Genomic DNA, 11,950 nt, shown 5'->3' with positions numbered 1-11,950 from the left:
CTTCCTTCTAGCCCCTTGGTTAGTTCTGGAAATTTGAGAATTGGAGGATTATACTTGAGTTACTTCTAGAGGGGGATCGAACACTTGAGTGCAGGGAGTCAATAAACCCGCACGTGATTGGGACGCAGGTTGCAGGCTTTCTGATTTATAGGCGAAATATAGACCTGCAGAACAATCTTATGTGTAGTCGGTAGGGGCATGGACGCAAGTAGAGGAAAGGCAAACAATGGTAGGCAAGACAACAATGGAACTGATTGCCGAACTGTCATTCAGCATCAATTTCCTAGGGCCTCACATTGTACTTGTATCTTTGTGAATTCTTGATGTTTAATTACTTAATAGTAGTATTCTTATCTGTATATATATATATATTGCTCTCAATCCAAAGTTACGGTCCTCTTCGGCTGTTCTAGGAGATATATATCTCCCGTGTGGAATGCAGATACCCCCCGACTGTAAGTGGAGTAATCCGTTCAAGCCATTCACTCCACGGCCAAATAGATCTATTATGATACGCCATTAAAATTTGAACAAAACAGTGGGGAATAGTTGATCGACTGACTAGCCAACCGATGCAGATGCTACTGATGCAAGGGCATTAGTATTCTCCGGCACCACTGTAGGCCGTATCTTCAGACTGTGGAGGATATTTATATGCACTGGAGACCATACCAAGATCAGGACAATGTCTCACCTACGCGAAGATTGATCATGTACGGCGTACCTCTGACCCTGGATTCGTCGGTCCTCCAGAGATTGATCGGGGAGATCTCCCTGATCATCCGCACGCTGGGGATAAAGCCACTCGATGGAAAGCAAGGAGATGAAGGCTCTTCAATCATCACCATGCAAGACTTTCTGACCAGCGCATCTAGAGGGATCCCAATGGGGAAATGCAGCGGTTGATACGGATCCTTCTCCCCCCTCACCAATCGTAAAGGGGGAACGCATGGGGGTCATACGTAAGACTATAATAATAGCACCACGGCAACACGGGGTGAGATCAGGTCATTCGAGCCAAGTGGATAGAAGACGACGTTGAAGAAACCAGAGGCCCTTTTTAGCGGTTTCCAAGTTTAGAAGCCGCCGAAGCAAAGGGAGCAAACATGGCGCAGCCGTAAGTGGAGACCTCAGGCTCCCTCACCAGTCCGTCACCTTCACTTCCACTTCCACTTCCACCTCTCTCTCTCTTTCTCTCTCCCTTCTCTACCCTCTCGCATCGCCTCCATCTATTCTTACCCTCTACTCTCCTCGCCGATTGCTCATCATGCACTCGCGGCTCTAATCCTCGGCCTCTCAGACTCCTCCCGTGTTTACCGGCCGGCCTGGACTGCCAATCCCCTCCCCGCTGAAAAGTACTATGCTGCGCGTCCCCTACATATCCACTACAGAGGATTGATTCCTTCCCTTCTGCATTCGTCTTCTTGCCGCCTCTTTACCAGGGTAGTCAGTCCCTACCGCCCACTTCCCCCCTCGACTTTTCTACGCGCCGCCGTTCGCCGTTCATAGCATCGCACTCTTTCGCCTTTCGCCAGGCAGCCGCCCATACATTCCCCCCACCGTTTTCTCCCCCCCATTCTTGTTCGTGCAGCGTGGATTGATTCATTTGCAAGGGGGCTCACCTCCCCGAGGAGGTCCTCCTGAATTTACCGACCACCCGTGATGTGTGTAGACCGCGACGAGACATGGCATGACGTCCTGGGTCCTGCGCCCGTCTCCCAACCCCACGCATTTCCGGTCCTCCCAAACCGACGGCGACGAAAATGGACAGATACTTTGCGACGACCGAGACGGCGTCGGATATGCTCGAGGAATACTGGGATCGCCTGGTTGGTGGTGGTTCTGTTGCTGACCGTGGTGTCCCCAGCTGCAGCCACCCTATTGACGTTTGAAAATTGCCTGGATGCGTCTATCATCGAGTCAAGCCCACGTCAGCTCCAGTTCATCCCTCTCGACGTCTCAGTTTTCTTCGACCTGGAAGATCCCCTTCATCCGCTGAATATCACCGTGTACGGCAACGTTTCTGGAACAGCGGATCAGCGGTCGACCTATCCACTCCCTGATGATGCGCAATGGAGCAACCCTAACGACACCGTGGGAAAGATTGTGGATGTGAACACGGCCAATAACAAATATTCCACCTTGCTTGCGTCCGTCGACGTTGTCAACTTCTCCCCCTACAGCGATGCGTTGCAGTTCTGCAACTCGCTCGTCCAGGGCGATTGTCCCCTGGGGCCAGTCTTTTATGCGAACGCGTGAGCTCTATTCCTTTTCACCAATCCGGTACGGAAGTGGCTAACACAGTCTTGGACTGCAGGAGTGATCTAAGCGAGCTTCGCGCCTTTTCGATCCAACATGACATGCAGTCGTTATACCATTTCGCTACCTTGTCGTCAAGGCTGGAGATCAAATCCGGCGATGCCGCCGCGACTATGCTCGGATGTATCTCCGTTGATATCACACCCGACTTTGGATCGTCCGTAAAGAACGCTCTCGCCTACGTCCCTCTTGTCATCCTGATCTTGGTCGGGATCGCCACGGTAACCTCGGCCATATTTAGTCCATGGGGAACGACAGATCCGTTTCGGTGGACCAGCAATTATGGTCGTGACGAGGATGTTCTTCGACTTGTGACACCGGGTTTTGGGGATTGTCTCCAGTATATCCAGTTTGCAGTGCTGACCGGTGCGCTGTCGTTGAACTACCCTGGTTACTATCAGCCTGCTGTCAGTCAAGTGGCCTGGTCCTCTCTGATGTTCAACCAGAGTTTCCTGAGCCCGGGCCATGAGCGGAATCCTGTGTCGGACGGCGTCTACGCAGTCAACGGCACGTACGGCTTGGATCTGCTGGAGCACTACGTTGGCATGAATTCATACCGCGATATCTGGCCCGGTATGATGGTTTGGCTGCTGTCGATCGTGGTGATTATCACTCTCATTATCCAGGTTGCCTTCGCTTTTAGATGGCTCCATCGCGAATTTGCAAACATCCCCGAGGAAGATCTACGTGCGAAGAATATGCCGTTTACCGTCGGTAACGTGGTTCGCATCGTCTTCAACTTCCTATTCCTACCGCTGATCTCATTATCCTTTTTCCAACTGGTCATTGCCGGCGATTCCCCCGCATATTGCACCGCTCTGGCAGTTGTTGTCATCTTAATCTTGGTCGGCTTCTCCGCGTGGACCGTACGGATAATTGTGACCACCCGGCCCAAATCCTATCTTTTTGATGACCTCTCAACGGTGCTGCTGTACGGGCCGCTGTATAATACCTATTGCGATGATGCCGCTGCTTTTGCCGTGGTTCCGATTTTCATCTCGCTTGCTCGGGGTGTCGCCATCGGGGCTCTTCAGCCGTCCGGAATAGCGCAAATTGTTGTTCTTGCAATCTGCGAAGTTGTCTTCATGCTCACTCTAATTGCCTTCCGTCCATTTCCATCTCCGACGTCCATGAACCTTTATCATGGGTGCTTCTCTATCGTCCGTTTCCTCACCGTCCTGCTTAGCGTTGTTTTTGTCCCCTCGTTGGAGGTTTCACAAGCGGCTCGGGGTTGGATCGGGTATGTCATTCTCTTGCTACACGCTTTGGTTCTGGTGTTTGGGTTCTTCTTGAACGCCTTGCAAACCATTGTCGAAGTGGTCGCACGCCTTGCCGGGGCTGGTGGTAGTGAGGGCGGTGTTACCCGTGGTGGTCTGGCGAAGGTACGTATATGTCCACACTTCCTCCTTCTTCTCTCCTCCCTCCTTCCTCCCGCAGGATATGATGGTCGGCTAACACTACCTTTTAGGTATTTGGCATGCGGCAGCTCTCACGCCGAGTGCCGAGACAGGCTGTGGGGACCCGACAAAGCATGGGTTCTGAGGCTGCCATCCTTGCACATCATGACGATCGGCTCTCGTCCCAGTTTGACGGATCCAGACCAAGGAGCTTGTCCGGTAGCTCTGCTCTTCTTCTAAATCGGGCAGCAGCAAGCGACGGTAGAACCAGTGCCATCTACGAGTCTGGAAGCGCGCATGGAGGCACGCACAGTCGAGCTAATAGCAGTGGGTTGTTCACGCCGACAGCTACTACCTTTAATGCAGCGGGATATCAAACCGGAAGTAGTTCCCCTAAGAGTGGTCCGGTGTATCACATGCAACCACATGATCCTTACTACCGCCCTCCACGCCCTCGGAAACGGAGGATGTCTTCTGGTCTGTCTGGCGAGAAACGCAGACGCGGCTCGACTAGTAGGCATATGACTGATGCGGAGGATGATATGATGGAACGCCCACCTGGCTCTGGACGGGACACGCCTATGCCGGCTTATTTGCCAGCGCCCAAGGACGAGCTTGACTACGACGATCCTCGACAGACGAGAAAGGATTACGCGGTTCGGGAAGTTGACTTCTACTATCGTGTCCGAGGGCCCCCCTTGTCGCAAAGTGGCACACGGAAGCTGAAGACGGGCCCTGCCGACCCTACTGGACCCGTTTCGTCTGCCACAGGTTTCTTCCGGAACTTGCTCCGAGGCAAGACGAAGGAGAAAGGCAAAGGGTTTGAGGTAGTCCGTAGCGCGCGGGCTCCTCCGCCTGGTCTTTTTGGTGAAGCGGAGGACTTCCATGAGCCATATCATGATGAGCCTGATGACCAAGCGGGTCAAGGTTCCAGTCGCCAGGTTCCCAAAGACGATGCAGCCCGTCAAGATTCGGAGGGCGAAGGCGAAGCTCGGGACGTGGTGACCTTGCCGAAGGTGGAAACCGGAGGAACTATAGAGCTTCCAAGCCGGGTAGGATCCCGCCATAGCTCCCATGCCCCCTCGGTAGCACCGCAAACACCGTCCGTTACGCGACAGGACTCACAAGGACATGGCTCAGTGACTGCTGCCAGCCGCGATGACTCCATGGCCGAAGAAACGGCGTCCAGGGATGGTCATCCCCTTTATAACCACCATCAACTTCATCCGTCTTCATCCGGCACAGCAAGACTTCCGTTCAGTGCAAACAGCTCACCCTCGCGAGACCGAGGGCTGTCGATCGCCTCGACAACGGTGTCGACCTCGTCCAGTCATCAACATGGACAGGACGGCCCTGCACGACCGTCGAGTATGGGATATGTCGCCCAGCATCGGACGCAAGATAACATCTTCCGGGCTAGTCCGGATGAGCCGACCTTCACGGGGAGTGCAGCCGAGCTGGTGGATGAGCCTCATGGCGCCGAACGACACGGTTAAGCCGTATTCTGATGGGGTGACTGCTCTGTTGTACTTGATATCCAGGTTACGAATTTCCTTTCTCTCTGGAAAAGAACTGCGTTGGCGTTAAGGGATGATCTACTGGGCGGGCGGATGCCTTGTATAGTTGTATATTTTTGGAGGATTTCTTCATTGTACGAACTGTTCTAAAATAGGAATTTTAACTATCTACCGATTCACCTTCTGATGTTGCGCATCAGCCACCGTAGAGCGAGTGGCCGAATGTGGCGAATGCCTCGGCCACCCGATATCAACTCCCGTCCATTTCCCTCCCATCTCTTCCTCTCTCTCTCCTTCTCCCACTCCTCGCTTCTCTTCCCTCACAAACCAGTGGAATCACCCGGTATTCGAGGCGCTGGAAAGCCTCCTGACACCGAAGTCTGCCCACGTCATTCCTCTCTCGCCATCGGGCTGGATTCCCCCGCAGCTCGCGAGTGACTTGGATCGGACCTGTCACGAGAGACCGCCTTTTCCAACCCCGCGGCGAGTCCGTGTTGTGCGTGGAACAAACGCCCCGGTTCCTTTTAGTGGTTTCGGTGCTCGTTGATTTCTCTGTTCGCCGTTATCTCCCTGACAGTGACCCGGATCGATTCTTATAGGTGCTGATTGTGCCTGGGGTGCTAGTGCCTGGTTGCCTGAGGTTGCTGGTCTGCCTTGGTTGTCACGAGATCAAGTCGATCCATCATCTTCGATATTAATTTATTCTTCCCACGCCCTCCACGATTGGTTTCCCCGTCTACCTGCGCAGTCGACTCTTGTCCCTTTCAGCTCGCCGCCATAACTCGATACCCACGGGCGACCGTGACTCCGTCCCTTATCGCAGCGCCACCAGTCAATGCCGCTGTGCCTTGCACACGACGGAGATTGACTTCCTCTGCTGATAGAGTAGAAAAGACTACGTTCGCACAATTTCATCGACCCGTTTCCTGTTTCATGTCGTCGAGTCCCACCTCCTCGCCCTCTTCCACACCAACGGGTGCTTCCTCCGCATGCACTTTCGCTGATCCCCTCCCGGCTGGATTTCGATCCCATGGCAATTCTGATAACGCAACTCCAAGCGAGGCTGGCCCTGCTTTCGATAAACGATCCGAGCGTCGACGGTCAACCCTCTCCGGCTCCGATCGGAAGAGGCGGTTGGTAAATACCGAGGGGAATATCTGGTCTAGACGTGTGGTATCGGGTCCGGTGATGCAAGTCGGATCGAGCAGTCGATCGGAGATGGATAGCCGGCCTATTTCTATTTCCTCGTCCGATGCAACCCCGGGTTCGTCCTATGCAGACCCCATCGACCTGTCGTCTTCCCCGCCCAACCCCGTCGTCATGCAGAGGCCCGATAACCGCCGGCGGTCCTGGACTCGACCGGGGAATGACTATATGGAGTATACTCGACCACGATGGCAGCCAGATTCGGAGGTGACCAATTGCCCCATCTGTGCTACGCCGTTCAGCTTCTGGTACCGGAAGCACCACTGTCGGAAATGCGGTCGCGTAGTATGTGCGTCTTGCTCCCCGCACCGCATCACCATCCCCAGACAGTTCATCGTCCAGCCCCCCGACCCGAACCAAGCGCACCCCGCCGCTGTCGTGGGTCCACGCGCAAGCCGGGTCATCAATTTGGAAGCGGACGATGATGCCGCTCAGTCCCCCACGGCGCTCAATCCAGCCCTCGGGGGCGGCGAGGAAGTGCGCCTTTGCAACCCGTGCGTCCCTGACCCGAACCCGGAACCGCCTCGTGGGTATGGCACCTCCGGCCTGGGCGTATTGCGGGGGAGCTACGCAATCCCGCCGGGCCAAACGCGTCACCGGTCGTATCATTCAATGTCATCGGGCAGCCGACCGTCGCCCTACGCAGCTGTAAGTTTCGGAATCAGACCAAACCCAACCCTCTCAGTTTCCCCCCCGCATCGCTAACGTGGTCGCACAGACCGATGCCTTCTTCCAGCGCCCGACCCGCCGGACAGTCGGGTCAAACGATTTTCCCAACTTTGGCGCATTCGGCGGATCCTATGGCTCGCGGTATCAGGAGCGTCCGATCGATTACGGTGCCATACCTGCACCGCATTTCGCCCCCGCTGCACACTCATCCGCACGACCTCTGCCCCAGATGGCGGGGAGCACGCCCGCCTTCCCCAACATGGGTATGGAGCAGTCGTTCCGCGCTCCGTTTGACGTCGGTCTGGGGACCCGGCGGCGTCGCGTCGAGGAACGCGACCTGTGTCCGATCTGCGACGGGCGTCTGCCGCCGCTGGGCGAGAACGGCAGCGAGGATATGCGCGAGGCGCACATACGGGACTGCATCGAGAGTCACGGGCGTCAGGGACGCTCTCCGTCCCGGCAGCGCGGGAGTCCCGTGGCGCAGGCGTCCGTGCCCGTTCGCATGATTGCGTTCGCCGCCACGGAAAAGGACTGTCTCGGGCAGGACGGGGGCGCGCAGGAATGCACGATTTGCATGGAGGACTACGAGGTCGGTCAGCCGCTGGTGCGTCTGGAGTGTCTGTGTAAGTTCCACAAGCGCTGTATTGTGGAGTGGTTCGAGCGGAAGAAGGAGTGTCCTGTTCACAAGGTGTCTTGATGATCCTTGGTGCGTTTTCCTGTGTTTGCTCTTCTATACCCTTTGGATGGATGGATGTGGCGTTTACTTTGGGGTACATACACACCGTAAGATAGTTGGCGAATGAAGTTATACTGTACAAAGATATGGCCTCAGGCAGGAAGCGACGGACGAATCACGGATCGCGGATCACGTCGTCTTCAACTTCGACTTCTCCCTCTTTTTCTCTCTCTCTTCCTCTCACGTCTCTTCCTTGGTATCTTTCCTGGTATCTTTCTTCGCCTCTTAACCTCTCTTCTATCGGAGATCAGCGGCGTTGCCCCACCCGTCGGTCATCGGAATTCCCGATTCCCCGTCTTCCGACTCTGGCGTCGGGTTCAGGCACTCCTAAGCCGTCATCAATCAGTCTTGCATCTTGCATACCAATCCCTCCGAGGCAAGGCCATAGTCTGGGGCCCCATATCGGCCATCCGTCCAGTTCTCAATCTGCAATCGCAACCCCAGATGACGTCGCGTGCATGATAATCTGACCGACGCTGACCGTCCTACTCCCGCCGGCCCCCGCAGCCCATGGACTTCGATCCGCGTCTGCGCCTCGAGCGAGACACCCACCGCACCAACAAGAGCGCAGACGCACATAATCCCTACGCTGCACCAACCGGCATGACAGCCGCTACGCCATCGTCGTCGTCGTCGTCGTCCTCCCACCCGCCGCCGCCTCCACCCCCCGTCGGCCCTCGCTATCCCGATCCCCCGGCGTCCTCGTCGCATTTCCCCAACCCAGAACCCCCCGATCCCAATGACCCCTACGCCGACCTGAAACGTCCCCGCGCCTGCGAGGCCTGTCGTCAGCTCAAGGTCCGCTGCGAACCGGACCTGAACAACCCCTCCGAGCCGTGTAAGCGCTGCGCAAAGGCCCACCGTGCCTGCGTCGTCACCGCGCCCACCCGTAAACGCCAGAAAAAGACCGATAGTCGCGTCGCCGAACTCGAGCGCAAGATTGACGCCCTGACGGCCAGTCTGCAGGCGACTTCTTCAGCCTCCCCGCAGCTCCAAGAGCCCTTGTCGCGAGACCAGCTGCCTCTGCCGCCCCCGCCAGCACCGCCGCGGGCGGACCAACCCCCCGGGCCACGGTGGTTGGGCCCCACGCTACCGTCCGGGAGTACAGGGGCGGGGAGCAAGCGAGGGCCCGGCGGTGAGGTCAAGGAGTCTCGGGATGGCGCGTTCCTGGGACCGTATGAGAGGGCGGCTACCCCGGCTTCGGATCAGACCCACGGCGGGGAGTCGGCGAGTCGACAGTGGCGTGCTGGGTGGGGGGCGCGGTCGGCGTCGCGGTCGGAGTCTGCGGCGAATGAGGCGGTGGATATTGTTGAGCGCGGCATGGTGAGCGAGGGGACGGCGACGCGAGCATTCGAGAGGTACGTGACGAAGATGGCGCCTACCATCCCGATGGTGGTGTTTCCGGCGGACACGGCGGCGGAGCAGGTGCGGAGGACACGGCCGCTGCTGTTCCATGCGATCGTTTGCGTGGCGGTGGGCGCGATCCAGCCCGACCTGCAGGCGCCGCTCACGGAGGACTTCTACAAGGTGGTCGCCGAGCGGGTAATTGTGAGGGGCGAGAAAACCCTCGAGCTGATCCAGGCCATCCTCGTGACCTGCAATTGGTATATGGTTCCGGACCACTTCGAGGAGCTCAAGTTCTACCAGATGACGCATTTGGCCGTCAGCATCGGCATCGAGATTGGCATGTATCGCAAGGCGTCCTGGAGGAATAAGCCGTTCAATTTCATGCGCGATGTTGTGCATCGAAAGCCGCTCACGCCGGACCCGGACTCGCCCGAGGTCCGCCGCTCGTGGCTGGGGTGTTATTTCCTGGCCGTGCAGGTCACTGTCGCGCTGAGGAGGTCCATTCTTGTCCGCTGGCACCCGTATATGGATGAGTGTATTGAGATTCTGGAGAAGTCGCCTGAGGCGTTGCCGTCTGATAAACATCTGATCCAGTGGGCCAAGCTGTCGCACCTCATGGAAGAAGTCAATTCCCAGTTCTTTGCCGATGATGCTTCCGACGTATCGTACTTTGAGCCTCCAATGCAGTACGCGTTGCGAGTGTTCGAGAGACAGCTGGAGCAGTGGCGGAAGGAAACCCGTCTGGAAGAACAGGAGCATGCCCGTAAGTAACTTGGACGCTCACTAGCCATTTAAAATTACTGACTATGTCTTAGCTATGTTGCGACAAGCCGAAAAAATCGCAGACCTCTACATGCACGAACCGGCTATGCACATGGAATCGTCTACCCAGGACTCCAAGTCCGCCAGTGACCCTGCGAGCACCGCACAAGTGAATGCGCTGAGCAGTTTTCTTGTGTCCTGCCACAGGGCCCTGGACATCGTTTGTGGGGTGGATATCCATGATCTCATCTGCTTCCCCGTGGTGTTTGTGGCGCGCACGTCGTTTGCAATCGTCGCACTGATCAAGATGTACTCGATCGTCTCGCCCCCGGATAGCATTTTTGCGCAGGTTATCGACCCGGCGAGTTTGCGGGTCGAGTATTACCTGGACCGCGTGGTCGAGCATTACCGCAGCGCCGGGGAGCTCGCTGGAGGCAGGACGCCGGCCAAGTTCTCCGTGGTGCTGGGTCTACTTCAGAAATGGTTCGACGCCCGTAAACACCGGTCTGCCGAGCTGAAGGAGGCGTTTGAGAACCGCAGCATCCCCTGCGGTCCGGAGTTTGCTCCTCGCGAATCGAACGCGGAAGAACTCAGAAGACTAATCCAACGACAAAAATCCGATGCCACACCCCTCCATCTCCTTAGCGAAGTCGCCATGGGCGACCCCAACAATCGCCCCGGAACAGCGACAGGCTATCTGCCGTCCTCGCGGCCCGGATCGACCTATCCTTCCACTGTGCCCGGGCAACCAACGTCGTCATCTACGGACCTCGTCTCCCCAGGCCAACCGCTCGCGTCGGGCCCGAGCCCCGGCACCACCGACACCTGGCCTCCATACCAGCCATCCAGCACGACCCGGCCGTTCTATCCGGCGTTTGGCTCGACGGGCACGACGCCAGCTGCGGCAGCGTATCAGGACGTCCCGACTACTGGGTACCCGGATCTGACGGGCAATCTGGGCATGCCCGGGATGAATCTGGGGTTCTTTGTGCCAGAGCTGGGGATGCAGGTAGGATTTAACCCGGATAATCTTGTGGCACTGGAGACGATGATTGGAGATGGGGTTTTGAATTTGCCGCTGGCGGCGGATGGGAGCATGGGGTATTATTCGTGATTGTGGTGCACCTGGCGTTGGAGTTCGTGTTGAAGATATCCCTTATTTCTGTAGAGCCGGGTGTGTTCTGAATGTCGGACATATTGCTCTTATTTGGCTATGTTGGAATATGTGCGGTTTATCTGATTGCTGGTTGTGGAATGTGCTAACCGTGCATAGGGGTGGACTGCGGGATGACCAGCTTCCCTGGAACATTAACTTTCGGGCCGCCCCTAGTGAACCTACCGATGGAGGCGCTATCACAACCATGGAACGGAGCCTTGTCTTTTTCGCGGTCATGCCTGACATCAAATCGCTGAAGCCGGAATACCAGAAGCTGGCGCAGCTAGGCGCCTGCATATAAGGCACGCCGCTCAACTTCGCCCCGATCAAAGACATCCTCAACCACGGGACCATCCCGCGCGCTGAATACGGCTTCCACGCCGCTGCCTTCGCCATGGCACATTAGTGGACTGCGAGTTCACTTCGTCGGAAGCACCACCGTCGATGCCGTTCTCCCCTTTCCCTTCGACGTCTTCCTCTCATGCTGGCTCCCAAGCTAGCCAGTCTCTCTGAGCGTGCCCCGCTGTGCCAAAGCCCCTTGAAGCCCCCGGCCAGGCTGCACGGCGCAATTGTCGACTTCCTCGTGGCGTATCTGCACGAGACGCGTCGGGAGCCTCTCTATGGAGATAACAGGCACGGTGTGGCCCGGAATCAGGCGCGACGGGTCGTCCGTGCATGAAGATAATGAACGTATCCTGGGGTAGATGTTGACACAGATGGGAGGTGTTTCGGGTGAGGTATGATCTTGTCTGATGGAAGGTCTGAGTTCATTTAATACCATGCAGAAAACAACAATTCCCTATATTTCATGCATATGTCTTGTTTGCAACACCGCTACCTA

General features: G+C 56.7%; 2 protein-coding genes across 2 annotated transcripts; both read left to right on the top strand.

The window, feature by feature from the left end:
* Nucleotides 1-1,120: 1,120 nt before the first annotated feature.
* BDV59DRAFT_167897 (uncharacterized protein) lies at nt 1,121-5,406 on the top strand. Its single transcript, XM_073687989.1, has 3 exons — nt 1,121-2,255; nt 2,318-3,701; nt 3,788-5,406. Exons 1-3 carry the CDS (start codon nt 1,663-1,665, stop codon nt 5,210-5,212), a joined length of 3,402 nt encoding a protein of 1,133 aa, XP_073552268.1. The 5' UTR covers nt 1,121-1,662; the 3' UTR covers nt 5,213-5,406.
* Nucleotides 5,407-6,166: 760 nt separating this feature from the next.
* BDV59DRAFT_190490 (uncharacterized protein) lies at nt 6,167-11,067 on the top strand (the record flags this gene model as incomplete). Its single annotated transcript, XM_073691754.1, has 4 exons — nt 6,167-7,087; nt 7,158-7,796; nt 8,352-9,954; nt 10,007-11,067. 4 exons carry the CDS (start codon nt 6,167-6,169, stop codon nt 11,065-11,067), a joined length of 4,224 nt encoding a protein of 1,407 aa, XP_073552267.1.
* Between the last annotated feature and the right edge of the window lie 883 nt (nt 11,068-11,950).

The sequence above is a fragment of the Aspergillus ambiguus genome, assembly GCF_047715705.1.
Source record: "Aspergillus ambiguus strain CBS 117.58 unplaced genomic scaffold BDV59scaffold_2, whole genome shotgun sequence".
Lineage (NCBI taxonomy): Eukaryota > Fungi > Ascomycota > Eurotiomycetes > Eurotiales > Aspergillaceae > Aspergillus > Aspergillus ambiguus.
This window is presented reverse-complemented; position numbering and strand designations above follow the sequence as displayed.

Bases quoted from the DNA above. Each gene is read 5' to 3' on its own strand.
- BDV59DRAFT_167897 (XM_073687989.1), top strand. From the start codon at position 1,663: ATGTGTGTAGACCGCGACGAGACATGGCATGACGTCCTGGGTCCTGCG. The intron at 2,256-2,317 runs GTGAGCTCTATT...CTTGGACTGCAG, and splicing joins CCAGTCTTTTATGCGAACGC to GAGTGATCTAAGCGAGCTTC. The intron at 3,702-3,787 runs GTACGTATATGT...ACTACCTTTTAG, and splicing joins CCCGTGGTGGTCTGGCGAAG to GTATTTGGCATGCGGCAGCT.